This window comes from Gobio gobio, assembly GCF_949357685.1.
Source record: "Gobio gobio genome assembly, chromosome: 6".
NCBI classification, from domain to species: domain Eukaryota; kingdom Metazoa; phylum Chordata; class Actinopteri; order Cypriniformes; family Gobionidae; genus Gobio; species Gobio gobio.
The window spans coordinates 16,102,300-16,123,246 of NC_137102.1; the positions used below are offsets into that span (position 1 = coordinate 16,102,300).

At 38.8% G+C, this 20,947-nt stretch overlaps 1 protein-coding gene across 2 annotated transcripts in view; it reads left to right on the plus strand.

The window, feature by feature from the left end:
• Positions 1–20,947, plus strand: part of dpydb (dihydropyrimidine dehydrogenase b) — a 194,473-nt gene that overhangs the window by 171,486 nt on the left and 2,040 nt on the right. For both annotated transcript variants that reach the window (XM_079818480.1, XM_079818481.1), the window contains 2 exons: positions 16,339–16,488; positions 20,540–20,680. In XM_079818480.1, the coding sequence (XP_079674606.1) occupies positions 16,339–16,488; positions 20,540–20,680 (291 nt within the window). The remainder of the gene's footprint in view (positions 1–16,338; positions 16,489–20,539; positions 20,681–20,947) is intronic.

A 20,947-nucleotide genomic window follows, 5' to 3' on the forward strand; every position in this document is an offset into this window, starting at 1 on the left:
GGAGGGGAATGAAAGCGGCGAGGCTCTGTAGCGTCACACGCTGCCATTCCTGAACTCCCGAGACCCAGAGGTATTGGAACTGCTCTTTTTTTTCTTTTTCTTTTTTTGGGTACCACTGGCTGTTTTTAACATCAGTGGCGGAACAGAATTACTAATGGTTTTCCACCCGGCCCTCTTCCGGGGAAGAACAGTTCCAGACCAAATCCGGGTCAATTGTGTTTCTGGACCAGGGTGGACATCGTCTAGCCAAGGGCCAGCGCGGTGCGCAGCTCAACCTCGGCTCAGAACTACCCTTGTGCACTAAGCAGGGCGGAGGTGGCCTGCCAATGGCACTGCCACCCCACCGATGAGGGTAGTGAGAGAGAGGAAAACTTTATACAGATTATGGCCCTATTGGTGTTCCATATTTTGGCACCAATAGTTCCACAATGCCAAAGCCTTCCAATGCACATCCGAAAAAAGGCAAGGGGCAGGCAAGGCGATTTACGCGTTGCACTATGCCTCAGCCATCCGGGAAAGCATGGCTGTCAAGTATGAATCTAATTCAGCACGAGCGCCCACTATTACGGTGGGAATCTCAGCATCATCTTCATTTTCAACACATAACAGCCCTCTCTCCGATGCAGCGATTGACATCTGTCCTCTGCTAGAGCCCCAAATGAAACGCTAGGTCCCCTTTCAAGGACCAGCAATCCCATCTTTAAGCTACCAGCAGACACGTGAGACAGTGGGCGTGGCCGTGAGACGGCACACGGTGCGCTGAACACTCAAGCCCTTATGAAAAAGGCAAGACGAACAGCGCGCCGACGTGGCTATGCTCTCATGAGAGAGCATAGACCACCCACGAACACAGTCTCAACATGCTTGCGATGCGATAGAGGAGTGAGGGGCCCACAGAGATGTACGCGGCGGGGAAGCCTCACTGTAATCCTCAGGCCACCCAGGCTTATCAGCCAAAATAGTCCCCCCTCTGGTGCACCAGAAAAGAGACTAGATCGGGGTATAAGCGAAGGGACTCAACCCCGTTTGAGGCATCATAGTCTCGACCGCGCATCGGAGGCGCCGAGTGACGCGCACAGAGTTGCCGTGGCAACCCGCGCTGTCACCCGGCAGCCAGACGGCACACGGCGCGCTGAACACTCAAACCCTCACGCGGAAGGTGAGATGACCAGCGCGTCGACGTGATCCCGTTCGCCTGAGAGAACATGAATCACCCACGACACAGTCTCAACATGTTTATGCGAGAGGGATCGTGGCCGTCAGGACAGGAAACAACCGCATCCAGAAACGCACGAGTGGAATGACGTCTTGAAAAAGACGCAGTGTCACACCCGTGTTGCTCTTTTGTGAGGAAACGCTCTTTAAACAGTGCTGAAGCACCCAGGGGAAGACTGCGGCAACACCTCACCAAACCGACAGTTGCTGTGAGAACAGCAGTTTGTTATGCTGATGCAGCAGTGAACATGCGGTCGCGCTGATTGTGCCTTTTCGCCAACACAGAGCGTCCTTTTCGTTCTCTGGAGCATCTCTCTTGCAGATAGGCTCTCTTTTAGAAAAGCAGTCTTGCTTCATCAACGCCGTTCGGCTCCGAAGTGAATGACAGCGTGCATTCGCTCTCGCTTCCTGTTTATACCCGCGGCACGGGGCGGAGCGCGAGATTCAAATCTCGCACGCCAATGGCCCATTGGCCTGTTCTCTATATCTCGAAGCTGATAGGGGCTCCCTGAAGTGATCCCAATTCGTCGGTACGTCCGACGTACGTCGAACGTGACCGACTGAATGGGAACTGTATTCCTTAAGAAAAAAAACAGCATGTAAAGCAGATCCCACACACTTGCACTGTTATATGAATGTTTGCTGTTGTTAAGAAATGGAGTGAGGACACTGGCAAAATGTTTCCATTATATTTGCACCCTGATGAGAGGAGACACAAAAAAAGATGCGTGGTCTTGGCTAATACAGTATTTCTTTCTCAAATGCACTGCCTGATGCCAATTAAAGTGCAGAGATCAATGCCCACCATGATACCAGCGCTGAGCTCCTTACATTAACATGAGCTTGGGGGATTAATGTTTTGTTATTTTATCCGTATTATTTAGTGCATTACATAAGAGGATCCCGTAAATTGAAAAAGCGCTATTGGACAAAAAAAGCCAAACTTTAATGAAGTTACACTGATTATATGCTACATTGGAGTAGTAGCTGCACGTTTTGTAAGAGATTTCATGGAACAGTTTATTGAACATTTAGAAAAAATATAAAGTTTGCCTATGTATTGTTTGTTGAGTATCATATTTGATACATTTTAGGCTTTTATGGATCATAAATTATGATATAGGATATCATGTGGAGCTCATACTCAAGGAGGAACATACTCCTCAATTTCATTCAAAGGCCCAAAATTTGCAATTTGGTGCAGTTTCTGATATTTATATGGCCAAAAATTAAGATCACATTCTGATAGCTTGTAATGTAAATAAGTGAAATCATTATAACAGTATAGCAGACTACTTACATAAAGAGTTATATTTCTCAATATTTTCTAATATATATATCTATTTCCCATTTTTATATCTTAGTTAGATGATATGTAAATGCTTAGTTATATTGTCAAAGTTATGTAGTTTAATTGCCGGGGGCAAAACATATAATGTAATGCAATATAATGATGATTGAGATCGATGTGTAAATAAACGTTCCTCAAAAATCAAGTAAACTCAAGTTGCTTCAGTCCAGTAAGTGTTTATCTTGAAATATTCCTTATTCTTACATTTAATGAGACATGCCCCACGTTCTGAAGGGGAACGTTTTTACAATTATACTAAAAATACTTACTTTTACTACACTGTAAAAAATAATTTTCATGATTTGTTATCACAACTTTGTATCTTTGTATTTTTCTCGAAAGATGGATAAAAATGCACACAGGAAACAAAAACCTTATGCTGCATTCACACCGAACACGAATAGAGCGTCTGGCGCGAGTGATTTCCATGTTAAGTTAATGGAAAGGCGCGTTGACGCGCGTCTAGAGGTCCTGCGGCGCGATAGATGCGTTTCGCGCGGCGCAATGGACACGATTCCGCCTCATTCGTGCGTCCAGTTCGCACGAATGACACGAATTGGACGCAAATTGAGCGTCTTGCGCGAGTGGTGCTTTTTGTGGATTCATGCGTTTGAAGCGAATTCGCGTCTGACGCCCGAGTTGAAAAATCTGAACTTTGCCGTCAATTCGCGCCGCGTTAACCAATCAGGATCCTGCTTGCTGCTGTCACGTGGTAAAGTGATGTGATGAGAAACCCTGCATAATTTAAAAATACTACTATTGTGTCACAAAATGTAGTTTTAAGACTTTTTCAGGAGGGAATGTAGTTGTTTAAAGCTCAAATCTGTGGTTTATTTATAAAGAGCGCCTATTATAAAAAAATTATCTTGTGTTTTTGGAGTTGTGAGATCCAGGCAATCACCGGGCACTCAGTGCTCATTAACCCCGGCGAGAGCAGGCTTTCCTCGGCCAGGTCTTTCTGACGTTTGGCGCTGGCTCTGATGTCCTGTAGTGGTTCGTCTTGTGTGGATCTAACGGGCGATCTTTGGTGTCATGAATCTATCATTTGTTGTCTGCCAAATCGTTTTGACTGAAGGCAAAGAGAAGTTTCATAACGTCACCTTCCTAAAATAATTGCCTACGTCATTTTTCCAGGTTTCTCAGAAAACACTAAAAACTGAATCAATAATTGAATATATGATATTTATTGATAATGTCACTCAAAAAGTTCATGTCAGAAGATGACTATTGACATACTAATAACAATGCATGCCAATTATGTAACGTAACAGGAATAAATGACTTAGGCGGATTTTTGAACATGCCTTTGTGACTTAGGCAATTTTAAATGTTCAACTCTGTCAACAATAAAACATTAACAAACAAACTAAAGATCATTCTGAGGAGGCATGTGCATCTCATCAATTCCACCTCCAGCTCTTCTTTGTTGGGTTCTTGCCTGATGCCTATTAATGTGGCAAATTATCAAAGTGATGACACTCAACAGGCATGATGTGTTTCATTGACTGGAGGTCCTGGAACTTCTTCTCCTTGATTGGCAGAGCACATGGAAACATTCTTATCCATAGTATTGGCTCTTTTGGCAACTGCACCCTCTGTGACAGTTTTTCCCACACAGTCCCCCGAAAAGGAAAGCTTGAAATGGTAACGAAGTATTTACTTGAGTATTTATTTGGAATATTTTTACTCAAAATGAAAATTGTGTCATCATTTACTCACCCTCAAATTGTTTCAAACCGGTATGAATGTCTTTCTTCTGCTGAACACAAAGAAAGATATTTTGAAGAATGTCAGTAACCAAACAGTTGATGGTACCCAATGACTTCCATAGTATTTTTTTTCCTACTATGGAAGTCAATGGGACCCATGAACTGTCTGGTTACTGATATTCTTCAAAATATCTTTCTTTGTGTTCAAAGCTTGAGGGTGAGTAGATGACACAGTTTTCATTTTAAGGTGAACTATTCCTTTAAGAGTAGATTTAAATGTGGGTACATTTACTTTAAAGCTACACTGTGTGATATTTTCTCCCATCTAACGGTGAAAAGGTATATGACCATCCAGTGAATATTATTTTCTGTTCCTCTCAATTCCGATTTCGTTTTAACTCCTACGGTGGCCGGTTTAGTCCAAGATTAACATGGCTTCCAGTTTGACCTCGTCCACATTCGACACGGTGCCATCGAGTGTTAAAACGCCAAAGGCGAAGCTTGAATTTACCGATATGTCCCTCTTTGGCTAATGTACTTTCAAGATGGAGGGGCAACATGGCGACCCGCATTTGAACCCCTCACCCGTATGTATTTTCAATGGCATATTATAAACTTATGAGAATACTTTATTACTTGAAAGAAGTAAATATACATTAATGAGCACATATATTTTTGAAAGAACTAATTGTTTTTAGCTAAGAATAAACTAAAAAAGTTACACAGTGTAGCTTTAAGTACATTTCTAATGAAAAAACTGTACTTTTACGTTGTGCAACATTCCTCTCGCTACTTTATTTTAACACAATAAGTTGTTAAATGCATAGTTTATTCCAAGCGTGCTATATCTTTATTGTCTGGGCATGAGCGATGCTCAATTCACAAATTAATCACTCTTTTGAGTCGATTCTGTTCAAATACATTTTTTCTGGGCACAAGCAATGCTCAATTCACAAATGAATCACTCTTATGTCGATTCTGTTCAAATTCAAATAAGTTGGCAGAACAGTCTAAAGGCGGGCATACTGTGCGATGTCTGTGCGATTTCAGCTCGCAAATCAGTTTGAATGATTTGTTTGGTTTCCTGTGCGTACTGAATCTGAAGCGGTTTCACACTCGTAACAGGAAGATTTAAGAACTTCAAGCGTCGGGTGAAGGGGCGGTGGACCTACAGTACAGTCAAGTGAAAGCAAATCTGCAAATTAATTATTTTGTTTGCCAGCGATGAAGATCTTTATTAGTTGAACATCTTCGTATGCTGTCTGTGAATTAATTATTCCACAGGACGATACATTCGATTTAATTTCATTCATGTAATACAACCAAACAGATTACATCATTCCTCGGTGTTCGGTAGCCTATTCAAATCTTTCTTAATTAGATCATGTAATGTGGAAAAAATTAGACAAAAAGATGAAATATTGTTTTAAAAGAGTTAACTGAAAGCCTAATGCTAGCTTCATTGACTTAGCTATTTTTCTTGACTAAAATGCTGACTAAAAAGACTCAATAAAAAGACAAAAAACGATGCCATATTTATAGTCTAGCCTATATTATAGTAAACCTCATCAGTTACCAATAGGGGGTGAGCCCTGAATCATGGAAATAACTTCAGAGGTTGAGTAGCTTTTTGGTCTTCTTGATGCACCCGCCATCTTGAAAAGCTTGTAAAATTGCCTAAGTCAAATTACCTTTTGACTTAGGCAAAATAAAATGGCCTAAGTCACACACTTGACATAGGCCATTATACTACAGGGGTAGAATTGTATGATCTGTTCAACTGAGGATGTGGAGGATTTTACCAGAAGTGGCCAGCATCATGAGGAGATGACTTAAGCAAAAAAATGATTTTTGTCAAAAAATGACTTAGGCAATTATTTTAGGAAGGTGACGATAACTTACTTTTTTAAGGATATTTATATATACATGCAGTGAAGATAATTTACTGCGTTGCCTGGACCACATTTGTGTGACTATTAATGTTTAATATATTTTTAATGAAAATTAAAAGAGGCAGAGGTGTTTTATGACATATTTCTCCTGGAGCGCCTTGAACGCGCCTTTTCGCTTCAAACGCTCAATTTATACGCGTGTCCAATTCACTGTGGACGCGCGAATGGATTCAAAATGTTCACGCGTCAAACTAGACACGGTTTTGGCGCTCTATTCACGTTTGGCGTGAACGCAGCATTACAAATACAGACGTGGTCGATTCGCACGGGATTAAGATCACAGACAACCTCCGCAATTATTACAAATTACTAGAGGTCACCAGGTAATACTAATCCCGTGTGAATAGGGCTTTAGATAATTAATAGGGTTAAGTTAACATAATATTTTGTGGTTCTATTTATTAAACCAATTTCCTTCATTTTATTAACTAAACTTTTTAATTTCAACAAACTCAATTTTAAGACAACCAGGTAAACCTTTTAAAGGTAAAAATTTTTTTTTACAGTGTATCAATCCGACCAGAGGTGTCAAAAGTATTCGCATTCATTACTCAAGTAGAAGTATAGATACTGGGGTTTAAAAAGACTTCTGTAGAAGTTGAAGTATCAACTCAAGCTTTTTACTCAAGTAAAAGTGTAAAAGTAACTGGTTTCAAAACTACTTAAAGTATAAAAGTAAAAGTAATTTAAGGGGAAAAAATGCCATTAAAGGGGTAGTTCACCCAAAAATGAAAATTCTGTCATAATTTACTCAAATTGTTCCAAACCTGTATGAGTTTCTTTGTTCTGAAGATTGAAGAATTTTTGTAACAAGCAGATAGAGCAACCATTGACTGCCATAGCATTTTCCCCCTACTATGGCAGTCAATGGTTGCTCTATCTGCTTGGTTACAAACATTCTTCAAAATATCTTCAGAACAAAAACTCATACAGGTTTGGAACAACTTGAGGGTGAGTAAATGATGACAGAATTTTAATTTTTGGGTGAAGTATCCCTTTAAGGACAAAAGATTAGGCCGCGCCACAGTGCATACCCCACCTCCTCAAAAAAACATTTTTCTGAAGGCCATAATGACTATAATGTTATATTAAAAAGTTAATGTTGATTATGCACTTGGCTACGCGTTTCAGCCGCATATATTCCCATTGAAAATGAACGCATTTTAGGACAATGCAAATACATTAAAGAACCATATTGTGTACTAATGAGCATTAACGTGTTTCATGGAGTGGAAGATTTGATGACTAGTTGCCTATAAATATTGTAAAGGTGCAAAAAGTCAAAATTCAGAGGCATGTTATCAATAACCATTTTTTGAATGTGTGATCAGTGTGGCCAGATTGGGTCAACAATTTCCAGCCCAAAAACCTCACCAAATGTACATTTATATATTTTTTTAAAAATGGTTATTGATAACATGCCTGGTTATTGATAACAAGTTTGCACCTCTTACAATACTTATAGGCAACTAGTCACTCCAAGAAAAAAAACCAAAACTTTAACTGCCAAAATAATGTGATATTATTGTATTGCCATACCAATCAATGTTGATAAGTAAGTTACCATTTTATCTCCTTAAAGCATAACATTGATGATTAAAAAAAAAAAAAAAATCCCAGTAAAACGGTTCAAATATGACTATATGTCCAGGTAGAAACTGTCAAAACCGCAATCCCTTAGAAAAACACAAGATTTTCAATGTCAACAGTAAGAAGCCACTTTACGTGCAAAAAGTGCCCAATATAGAGATTGGAAAAAGCTATGTAATTAACAGGCATTTCACACGTTAATGCTCACACCAATGTCAAAATGCGTAATTCATTTATACTGTACAATAATCCGTCAACAAATACATAACAACAATGCGCTTACCCTTGTGTTGCACTTTGCTTTGACAAAACTACAGTATGTCTTTCGTGAAGTACATGGCACATGCACATTTAGCACAGTCAAAACGGATTAGTCGTTGATTTTAACATCTTTCAGCATCTGTCGGGGTTGCTAGTTGCAGATGTCCTAAGTGTGTGTATGATGATGGACAGGAGTCACGGTTATATTTATAAAGAGTCTTCGAGTCACAGGTGTAATTCACGTTTGAGAGTTGAGTCACTCTCCCACTCTTTACTGTAGATACAACTTACTGTGTATTTATGCCACTGGCATAGCGATCACTGATTCACTGGAATATACAGCTACGAGTCATCGCGCTAAAAACCCGGCTAAAGTCATGAATGAGGCTGAGCACGTCTGCCTGCGGATCGCTGATTGGCTCAAAGTACGTGCTCGTCGGCGAGAACCCGCCCTATCTGGCCACATGGTGTGTGATTTGTGCAGGTGCAGGCGTGATTGATAGCCTACAACCCAATAGGGTGTCGGAATGGTTTGTGTTTATCCTTCTCATCCAACCACAATCAAATTCACTCTGTCCGGATGGCGCGATTTATCTGGATAGTATTTTTTATTTTATGACAAGCCGGAATGAAAACATGCCGAAATGGAATAGGAGTAACGAGGCTATTTTTAAAATGTAAGTAGTAGAAAGTACAGATAATTGCTTGAAAATGTAAGGAGTAGAAGTAAAAAGTATGCTGAAAAATAATTACTCCAGTAAAGTATAGATACTCAAAATTTCTACTTAAGTAAGGTAACGAAGTATTTGTACTTCGTTACTTGACACCTCTGAATCCGACAACAGAAGGAATGGAGTAGATTGTGTACAACAGATTTTTCATATTGATCATTTAGAGGCCTTCGAAATTTACATATCAAATATGATACAGTAGGTTTCATAGGTTTAAGCACGGTGGGGAATCAGCAATGTCACTGCAGGTCAGATCCTTCACGTGTCATGAAATCATCTGATGATCCAACCCAACAGGTTTCTCACTTTCACTCACATCCAGACAACAATAAAGTTTCAACCGAACTATGCTTTCCGTAGCTTACGTCTGTCAAGTGAGGTCTGCTTAAGTGTGATTAGCGGCCATTACAAGGCAAGGATAAAGCTTAACGCTTCTCTCGTCGAATCCCTTGGCAATCGGCCTGATGCTACAGAACATAGGAGGCCGGGCTTCCATTCTAATTCTCCTATAATTTAAATCACTCAGCCCACACTGACATAATGTGCGCTCCTTCCTCCACTGCACTCTTGATTTACAATCCAGAGGGGAGATGGGAAAATTGACAAGCCCTGTGTTTTGGAAAGCTCTGCATCTAATTAGCAGAGGCTTTCTGGTTGCCCGGGACATGAGATTTGGCAGTGCGTGTAGCTCCTCTCATTAAAACAGCACTCCTCGTGGAGTGGACCGGCAAAAAAAAAAAAAAAATCCATCTCAATAGAAAGAAAGAAAAAGGAAAGATTCCTTTTCCACCAACACGTTTGAATAACTGTTATTTAGTGTGCTCGCTTTTAAACGCAAGTATTCAACCTGTCTGTTTAGCAGACGCCCAAAGCAAATGCCATTTTCTTTTCCTTTCAGTGTTTCTTTGAAAAAAAAAAAAAAACATTCTTTGTGAAAACTCCTATCATTATATTTCTTTTCCATTGTTAAATGTATTGCTTTGTAGACTCTCCTTTGAATCCTTTGAATGATCTACGAGTGAATTAGCATAATACAGATACGCCGTGACTCGTCGCTAAACAGAAAACAGAGAAAGAGAGAACGAGAGAGGAAGAGCTCATCTAATAGGACTGAATGGGTTGATGTGACTGCAGTTTGTGTGTCTGGAAGACATGAAGTTATAATAGGCATACGGGATTTCCGCTGGTTGCCATTTAAGTACCCAGCATTTACTCACAAGACTGCCAGAGGCAAAATGGTGGTCAGTTGCTTTGTGTGTGGTTTTGGTGAGATTTGAGAAGGATGGGTTTTGGTTCTGTTTCATGGCACCTTTGTCTGTGTGGGCTGTGTATTAGAATGGATGTTTGTCCCGTTGAAAGTTGTTTTACGCTAAAAAGAAAACTGAAATGGAGTATTTTATATTGTGTCATTAAAGAAATTGTGTTCAAAGCTGAATGGACAGCATCTGTGGCATGTTGATTAGCTACAGAAAACAATTTCAACTCACTTTTCATATGCTTATGAAGAACACTTTGATAGAAATACTCTGTGGGACAATTTTTGTACGTTTAACCAATGGACTTCCAACATGAGCTCAAATTTAGCTGATAAGCAAACATTTTTAATTGGCTATTCTTCAGTATTAACCAACAAGCCTTAAATCAAAAGTGACCACCATTTTTTTAGCTCCCTGCTTGATACTTTTCCGATCACTTAGATTGAGTGGACGACAGTGGTTTACGTGTTATAGTGCCCTCATTTGCTGTTTATGATAAACTCATCTATTTATCTCAACTTAGTTGTTTATTAAAAAAACAATACTTTATAACCGAACAAAGGTTATTTAACCATTAATGAATATTAATGAATACTTTTCGTGTCTGATGACCTTTAAATGGCCGATATTAAATTATGTAATATTTTATCTAAATAAACATAAATAAATGAAAACTGAAATCAAAGTAAATTTAGGCATCACAATATTTTTACGGAATGAGAAATATATTTTTTTTCTTAGAAGATTTTACTTTTTAACATGTTATTAAATTATTATCAGTGATTTTATTATAAACTTTAAAAACTTTAGGATTTAAAGAGGTCATATGATGCTTTTAGAAGTTCATTATTTGGTTTATTTGGTGTAATAGAGTAGGTTGACATGCTTTAATGTTCAAAAAAATACATTTTCACATACTGTACAGTACATTATTGCAGTAGCTCTATTCCCAGTCTGTCTGAAACGTGTTGACTTCTACAAAGTTCCTCCTTCCGAAAGCTCAGAGTTCTCTGATTGGCCAGCTAACCCAGTGCGTTGTGATTGGCCAAGCGTGTGTCGAAAATGTAACACCTGTTACCATAATCGCGAGCTTTAGCTTCCAAGGCTTTAAGCTATTATAAACACACAGTTAATAATGTTGACGGTATTACTATCAGTTTGAGCCCAAGTCAGATTCTGAAAATGCGGATAGTCAAGCCAAACGATTGTAACCAACTTTGCAATCATGACTTGAGCAGAATGTTTCACAGTGGTAAGTAGTCTTTGGATGTAGTCAGCATTGTACTCCCCCAGGTTCGAGAAGCTCTGTATTGTATGTAGTCAGCATTGTACTCCCCCAGGTTCGAGAAGCTCTGTAAACCTCTGTAAAATGCACTGTGCACAAGCAAACTTTTGGGTTGTACTGTTCAGAATTTTTTTTATCCATTGTCAGTAGACCAAACAAAGTGTTTTTGCAAGCGCAGTGCCTCCATGAAGTGGCGAAAACACTACAATTCACTGAAACCTCGCCTTCTTTCTTAGCGTATGCCTTTGGGTAGGCATTATGCTAATATTTCACATTGTGACCTAGACGTTTGAGGAAATAATATCTGGACTTCGATCGAAGAGTTTAAGGCAGGTCTGGAACAGTGTTCTCTGTTAGATAGAATAAATCCGTTTGTGGGTATGAGTTTTGCAACTTTGCAGATTGTATGCATGCACACACAGATACATTACACATTAAAGAAAGGGGAAAGCATAAAAACCATCATATGACCCCTTAAAAGGAAATCTCAAAGTAAAAGGGTATACACACATACACTAACCCTTAAACACACACCTCGGGTCTTTAGTGACCCCGGATAGCATTCATTTTTTTAAAGTTAGACATCAACCTTCTTAGTATTCCTTAATCAATTCATTATAAACAATATAACAAGAAAAATATATATAAAAGAATGCCTGTTTTCCCATAATTTTTTGGTAAAAAATTGTATAGGGTCGATAACGACCCGAGATGTGTAACAGTTAGGGGTGTAACGGATCGCAGTTGATCCATGATCCGTACGGATCACGATCCACGGTTCGGCACTCACGTGACCCGCGGATTTATTGCACATTTTTTTAAACTTGTGGATTAATCTGAATTGTCTAGCGATCGCAGACTAAAAGACATTGCTTTTTGCAAAGATATTGCTTTTTAAGTGATCTCGTTCCTTTAAACTCGATGCGGAGTTTCAGAGAAACGCATGTGTTCATGTGAACAGGGCATGTTAATCAGTCAACAGTGGCTAGCGGAGAAGTAACGTTAGAATAACTTGAAAAGCCTCCTTCATCATTCAAATCGCATGTATAGGAGCATTTTGGCTTCCCCGTAAAATATAATTTTATATTTTATAAAAGTGCGTTCCAGGAGCGCATAGCCATACAGCTGTGCTGCGATCGTTTCCGCACAGTCTATTTTTTGATGTGCTGGCGCTGAATTAAAGTGACAGCGCATCCGCATTAAAACAAACATGTATCGATGTGAAAATCTAGTAATTCCACCACAGATGCATATAATGTAAAGCCTACTTTGTTTCAAAGTCAACACATGGCTTTTTGCCTCGAGTAAAGCAAGGAAAACGGTAAACAAGGAGAAATAATGGAGAGCACCTGTCCTTTCTTGGAGGTGGAAATACAAAGTTCTTTATGACCTGCAGGATTTCTTGTAAAAAGATTTAAAAACGAAAGAAACGAAAAAAAGACGTGAGTCGGTTTTTGTCTATCGTAAGTTTTAATTTAAAATGTTTGTTATTTTAACATAGTCTATAGCCTGTTTTGCAAATTGCATGAGCAACATAATATATACTTCCAAAGTAGGTACTAGGCTATATAAATATAAAGTAATGAATTGAATAAAACGTTGTTTAAGTTTAGTGCGTTTAAACATGATATCTATCAAAAAGTGTATAGGCCTACAAAGAGAATTGCAATGCTGACAAGTGTGGGGTCTACTCTCTCCCCTGAGAATGTTAACATCCTAATCTTTAAAAAAAAAAAAAATTGTCATTATAACCTCGGGCCCATTTTCACGTCTCAGCTTGTTTTTTACATGTTACACTTTAACAACTGAGTAAAATTTTATTTATTCAGATGGTTATTTATTTATTTTATTTTAGATAAAACTATATAGGTTATTTTTGTTAACATCAGAAGTTCCTTGTTAACCTGTAAATCATATAGGTTATGTTAACACCAAAAGTTTTCATGTAATAAATGGAAAGCAAATAAAAATTGTCTCCTCCCACTTTTATTCTGATCCGAAAAATTATCCGATCCGTGACTCATGATCCGTAGTGTGATCCGAACCGTGAGTTTTGTGATCCGTTACACCACTAGTAACAGTGTAAGTATATTTTTTCAATAAAACAATAATTGAATCTTTGGTGACTGAATAAGTGCAATTCACCTTTATTCCACAAGGTGGTAATGTCTGATACAATGATGAAGTGACGTTTCACTCATAGTTACCGCAGGCAGAAAACAAAAGAATAGGAAGTATCATCAGCAAAACTTGAAATGCCTCAGCGATTTGCTGCAGAGAAAGTAATGAAAGCAATCAAATATTAGTGTCACTCTCACTTGATGGTGGATCTGGTGAAGAAGCTGTCAGCGATCAAAATATTGATTTTGAAGATGTTGAAATGATAGTTTTGAGGATATGTTTGAGATCGCGAATATGAGCCAGATGCTGAATCTACTCTGAAATGAGCTCTGACGAGGACAGTAATGATGGTATAAAATGTCTGCTCTAACTGAACCCTTCCAAGCTCCAAAAGGTAACAAAATATGCTGTATTTTATTCTTCTGTAATTATTACTCTAATATCAGTTTTATATTATCGCGCTAAACAGGAGAGTTCACAAAAGAGAGATCACAACTTTACATTGGCAAGTTAATTTACAAGTTTAGAATCGATTTTAAAGTTGCAGTATTTATGTACAAGGCTATATCTGGTGCTGCACCAAAATACATTAGTGACCTTCTGATTCCTTACACTCCCCAAAGAACTCTTAGGTCTTGTAATCAGCTTCTTTTAACTGTCCCACGTTTTCGCTGTAAAACTAAGGGTGGTCGGGCCTTCTCTGCTGCAGCGGCACCTAAAATCTGGAACAGTCTATATTGTGTATCTGCCTTGTTTTTTTTTATGCTTTCTTTTATATGCATTTTGTCTTATTGTACAGCACTTTAAATGTGCTATATAAATCAAATTTGACTTGACTTGACTTTGAAAACATTCATGCATTTAAGGGTTAAAAATCCTGTGTCGGCTGAAACCGATAAATGTAAAACCTCTTTAATATCAGTCGATAATCAATACGGTACCTATATGTTGCGCTTTTAAATGAATAATATTTCATATGTGGCCTAGTGGTTAGAGCTGTTGAGCTGTGGTGCTCATTCAAGTTCAGCTTGTGTTTGTGATCTCCCCCATCATTTCCTGTCTGCTCTTGACTATCGCTGTCAGAAAAGGGCAAAAAGACCTGAAATAATATATGTATAATTCATATTTTTATGGCACACCCTTAGGCTGCTTCTTTGAATAGTAAACTGTCACCACGTTTGAAATAAAGTAGCGTTCAAAGTTGCAGTGTAATCAAGGTTCCACAAGCAAGCCAGTCATCTCTCTGATTATTCTGACTAATGCACTGTTAATGACATATCTTTGTCTAGCCTGTGTGTTTTGTGCTTGAGAATAGGTCTGTGTGTGTAGTCGGCGTGTGTACGTTTATCTCCCCAGCCGCCGATGGGTTCCTCAGACTGTCTGCTGCAGGGCTGGAGCGCTTGATTCATTAGACTGTCAGCCTGTGCCTGAGAGAGTAATGCTTTTATGCAGGATTAGAACAGGGCCACCAGTGTTAGCTCTACAGGGAAATAAATACATGGAGGATGAGCCACACCACCACCACCCCCTCCCTCCAAGCTAGCCATTAGTCCTGCAGTCAACAATGCCACCGTAGATTTGTTTCTCTGATTCCTCGGATAGGTCCTGCTTTACCAAAGGCCACAGTTCTCTTTCGGGCTGCTACTTTTTGGGAAAAAACAAGAGACTCGTGAGAAGTTTGACGCGGGCGGCTAATAACTGAGTCCTTTCCTGTCGTGTTTTGATTCTTTTGCTTTGCAGCGGAGACACTTCCATCTGGCCATGGTGGAAATGAAGGGTTACAGGCGGTTGTGGATGACAGCTTTGAGGAGATTGTGTGACTGGGAAAATGCTAGACCAATTTAAATGTCCTATCGTTGGGACGAATGGATTTGTGGCAGGCGCTGTAAGGAATACTTGTTGCGGGAAAGGTGGAATAGGGTGTTGTTAAAATGCTTGAATAACCGAACCGTTCTCATGCAGAGAGGTCATGAAGAGAGATGCAAAACGAAACCGTAATTATGAAAATGCAGTGTTTGCTGGAACGTTTCAAATTATAAATATGATAATTAGCCCCCCTCCAAAAAACTCCAAAAAAGACTTCTTCATGAAAGAGCATTTATAAAACTGAAAATATCAGTTATTGGAAGCGGTACCCATCAGCAACCCATAAGTCCATTTCCCTCAAATTACCATTCATTACCATTTTAGTGTCAAACCATTAGTTTGACCAGCTAATCCTTGCAATTACCGGTAGTATTATACGATTTCCTAACAATTCATTGCAGATTCTCTTTATGGCACCATTAAAAGGATGGCTAATTTTGTGGCAAACTTGATTTCTCGTCACTGGAGCCGGAGTTTCCTGTCGAATGGCCTTTGGAGAACAAAGCCTCGAGGCACTTTTATGGCCACCTCTCAGGCTCGGTGCATCGGTATGAAAGTGTGACTGTGAATACGAATCGCCTCTTTAGCCCTGCTGCTCTGGAGGGTCAGGCATGTGTGCAAGACTCGGAGGCAAAGATAGCACTACAACCACTTTTGTTCTAAATGGATGTGGGAAGTGAAAGCAAGAATGTTTTAGCACACTTTCGATTAGATTGGTGTAAAAGCTGAGGTTAAATATGGATATGAATTCACACGACGTCCGTCTCCATCGTATCTTGGTATAATTTTGAAATAACTAATTAAAAAGTCATTAGCATACATTATATAATGCTACATAGATCAGTAGTTAATGTAGCCTACGTACATAGACAAATATAGAATCAAAGTTTAATGATGTTTCAAACTACCTGAAAGTACATTAGCTACTGATCTGTCAAATATTTTGAGACTTGCTTTGAATAGATTAAACTTGTTTCAACTGTCATCTTTCTCTCCAAAAGAGTCTGCCTAGCTTTGGACCATACTTACAGACGAAGACTCAAGCCCTGGCGAAGTACAAGAAGATTCTAAAAGACGCCAGTGGCAATGTGATCACAGACACCAGTGATGCTAGAGTTAACATCCCCAAAACACCCGTCCCCAACGTGAAAGTAAGTATCATCTCACCATTTGGTATTTGAGGCATTGCATTTTTACAGCGATTATAGATTTTAGGGCTGTCAGTCAATTACAAGATGTATTCAAATTAATTACAAATTAATTAGATGATATGCTGATTAGTCAAATTATACTTCATATACAAAAATATATTGCTTTGATTATTATTGTATGTATGCACTGACATTCAAAAGAAGCATTTAATTGATCAAAAGTGACAGTAAAGATGTTGTTAAAAAAGATTTGTTTTAAATTTTGAACTTTTATTCATCAAAAAACTTGAAAAAACAGTTTTAACGTATCCACAAAAATAGTAAGCAGCACTTCAACGTTTAAAATAAATGTTTCTTGAGCAGCAAATCACCATATTAAAATAATTTCTGAAGATCATGTGACATTGAAGACTGAAATATCGCAAATGGACACGATATGCATATCGCAATGGCTTGCGATATCTGAATGATTTTAATAGGCTACTTCAAAAAGCTGCGGAAAATCAAGCGTATAGCGTCAGTTCAGGCAGGTCACGTTAGTCAAACTCGCATCAGCTGTCTGTCAGCTGATCACGTCTACCCATAGGAATATGACGTCTATCACCGCATGCATATATAGAGCTCCTCAGTACTATCAGCAGCTATCGCGTTTCTCCAGAGCTCATTTACCCTCCTCCATCCCCAGCTCCTCCTCTCGTCCAATCAGGATTTGGTATTCTGATTTCCCTTGAATTGGTTATGTTGGTTCTGTTCTGTTTACCCTAAGGGGGGTTATTGCTGCTCTCCCTGCTCTTATCCATGCTAGGCTGCATGGATGCGCAGGGAGTTCTTGCCCAGAACAGAACCATACCACCAATCCAAATTATATGCTAATAGTCAATCAATCATCTTTTACGATAGTGGTCCTGAAGTCAAATTTTAGGTCGACGCATATATAGCGGGGGAATAGACTGGGCACACGACTGTTACTTATGTGTGACTTTCCTGATGTTAAATAGAGTTAAGTGCAAGAAGCTGCAGAAAAAACTCACTGCTGTACTCCCGCTGTCTGACACACACCCAAAGCGTGTGAAAAGTTTAAAGTGACAGCAGCCTAATACAGTATACCTGCTGCTGTCTGTCAAACAACAAAAGAAAAAAAGAAAATCACTCGCTGCTCTTGACTGAATAACTTTTGTAGCTTTAATATGAAACAATGTACATTTAATTCACGTGAAGACTATGCAGTGTTTTATTTTTACATTTGATTATTCATTTCCTGTATTGTTTCTTACTTGAATGTACTGTTAAATAGATCTAATGTAGACCAACCTGAAAAACGTAGTCCTTTTTATTACATTTGTATCTTTTTGTTTTATTATATGTGTCCTATTGTTTGTAATTTGCCTCTTTGTTCTTATTTTAAAGTACAAAGATAAATTAAAATAACAAAATTAACTAATAGTCCACCCCTAATTTCAGCTGTTTTTGTTTGACTGGATGTGCTTGATGTGAAGTTTTCAGGTTGATATAACTATACATTACCAAGTTGAGCAAAGAGTTAGTATTTATTTAATGTTTTACATTGGTTAAAATGAGATTTGTGACATTTCTTTTTTATGTAATGCTAAAACACTTTCAGAAGTTGTTTTGATGCTTTCTTTTTCCAGAAAGAATGTGAAACCAATATATATTGGTTATATATTTTTTAGTTTTTAAATTTATATAATTTAAGTTGATTGTACACACTTAAAGCTACACTGTGTAACTTTTTTAGTTTATTCTTAGCTAAAAACACTTAGTTCATTCAAAAATATATATAATATAAATATATGCTCATTAATGTATATTTACTTCTTTCAAGTAATAAAGTATTCTCGTAAGTTTATAATATGCCAATGAAAATACATACGGGTAAGGGGTTCGAATGCGGGTCGCCATGTTGCCCCTCCATCTTGAAAGTACATTAGCCAAAGAGGGACATACCCGTAAATTCAAGCTTCGCCTTTCGTGTTTTAACACTCCATGGCACTGTGTCGAATTTGGACGAGGTCGAACTGGAAGCCATATTAATCTTGGACTAAATCGGCCACCGTAGGAGTTAAAACGAAATCGGAATTGAGAGGAAGAGAAACTAATATTCACTGGATGGTCATATACCTTTTAACCGCTAGATGGGGGGAAATATCACACAGTGTAGCTTTAAAGCATTATCGTATCACATATCAAATATCACATTATTTAACAAGTTAACGCATATCGCATTTTTCTGCCCTACTTTTTTTACCAATATATTTTTTATCAAATAAATACAGCCTTGGTGAGCATAAGAGACTTCTTTCAAAAACATCTTACCGACTCATAACTTATGAACAGTAGTGCACATTTCTGTCAGGGCCACTATCGTCAAAGATGATTGATTGACTATTAGCCAAGCGGCAACCTCCCCCAGTTTCTCTTGAAGCCAATACGGAAGTGACTTAAACTGCAATTCATCGACTGGCCGCTAGGGACAGGCTCCAAAAGGGAGCAGAATCTCATTGAGCGATGTTAAAATGGCCAACTTTACAGCAGAAAAAAAAAAACATGTTTACAGCCTGATACAAATTGTGGTTTTGGTCTATATATCAAATTTTACCCTTCATGACAACTGTGAGGGGGGTGAATTTTTTTTGTAACTCATTCGTTTACATTATATAAAGCCTTAAAGTTCTGTATAATTAAGGGGGTGGCCATTTTAAGTGACAGGTGGATAGCCGTTTGTCTGCTGTCTGTTAGTCACATAACCTCAGTTCCACCCACGTCCCGCCTTTTTGTCCAGTTTTTGTTATCCGGGAGTGCCAAGATGGCAACGGCCAGCTCGACCCTACTTAATGCTTCAAAACTGCTCTTCAGAATCCTATGGGTGACATTATGGACACTACGTCCATATTTTTTTACAGTCTATGCTATTAGCATACAGTTTGGATTGGCGGTATGGTTCCGTTCTGGGCAAGAACTCCCTGCGCATCCATGCAGCCTAGCATGGATAAGAGCAGGGAGAGCAGCAATAACCCCCCTTAGGGTTAACAGAACAGAACCAACATAATGTATTTGCAGATATCATTAATGTCGATATTAAATGTACAAAATAATTCGGGAATTTAGTCTGATTCAAGGGGAATCAGAATACCAAATCCTGACTGGACGAGAGGAGGAGCTGGGGATGGAGGAGGGTAAATGAGCTCTGGAGAAACGCGATAGCTGCTGATAGTACTGAAGGAGCTTATATATGTATGCTGTGATAGACGCCGTATTCCTATAGGTAGACGTGATCAGCTGACAGTCAGCTGATGTGAGCTTGACTAACGTGACTTGCCAGAACTGACGCTATACGCTTGATATATTAATTAGCTGTAATTTCTTAATTATAGTTATTGTCATAAATACACATGCATATGTCATATGACTGCTGCATCCTCTCCTGCTGTGTCATATGTTACATATAGACAAATCAGCATAAGATGTTTCATATAGACATATCAGCATAAGATATGTTACATATAGACATATCAGCATAAGATTTGTTACAAATAGACATATCAGCATACGATTTGTTACATATAGACATATCAGCCTATCATATGTTTTTTAAGACATGTCATGTTTCATTTTTTTTTAATGTATGATCAGGTCAGGGGGTATGATTAATTGTATTCATTTTTTAATAATTAATCACCCTACATTAACACGCTGATTTGACAACTCTTATACATACAATACGGAAACGTACACAAATCCACATACGTGTCTTTAGCATCCTGTAATCCGATGCTGTCTTTTGTAGCACATGCAGTGTTGCTGCTCATAACATTAAAAGGCTTTATTCCTCGAGGTGATTATGCCGTGAGGGATCTCTAGGAGGAAATGGAGATCACAAACTACCAGTCAGACATCAAAACCAATCAGCTCCTTCCAGCGCTGATTTAATTAAGCCAACTTAAGAACGGAATGCTGCCTTTCAAACTGTTTCTTTGAGACGCTACGGCTGTTTTTCTTGCCATTTTAATCCCTGCCTCTCCTCCCCGGAAAGGATGTGATTGCCAGAGCGCTGAAGCATATTGGCGCCTACCAGGAGCTGGACAACACAGAACAAGTGCAGGCCCTCGTCGACCCAGAGATGTGTATCAACTGTGGCAAATGCTACATGACCTGCAATGACTCGGGCTACCAGGTACAGATAATTACACATTATGACACGTGCTGTTTTACTACTGGATTTCATTCGTCGAAATATGGTAAACTAGTAAATGTTTTCAGATTATATGTTGCCTTTGGAGGTCACTCGATTGGAGAGTTCATTCACCGCATATTTGAAGAGCCAAATGCAGAGTCTGAAATTAATAAAGCTGGTGCCCCATGAAAGAGCCCAGCGATTTGCCTTAAAGAACGGCACTGTTGTGCTCGTTGCTGTCATTGTTGTTGCTTTTTTTACCTCCAT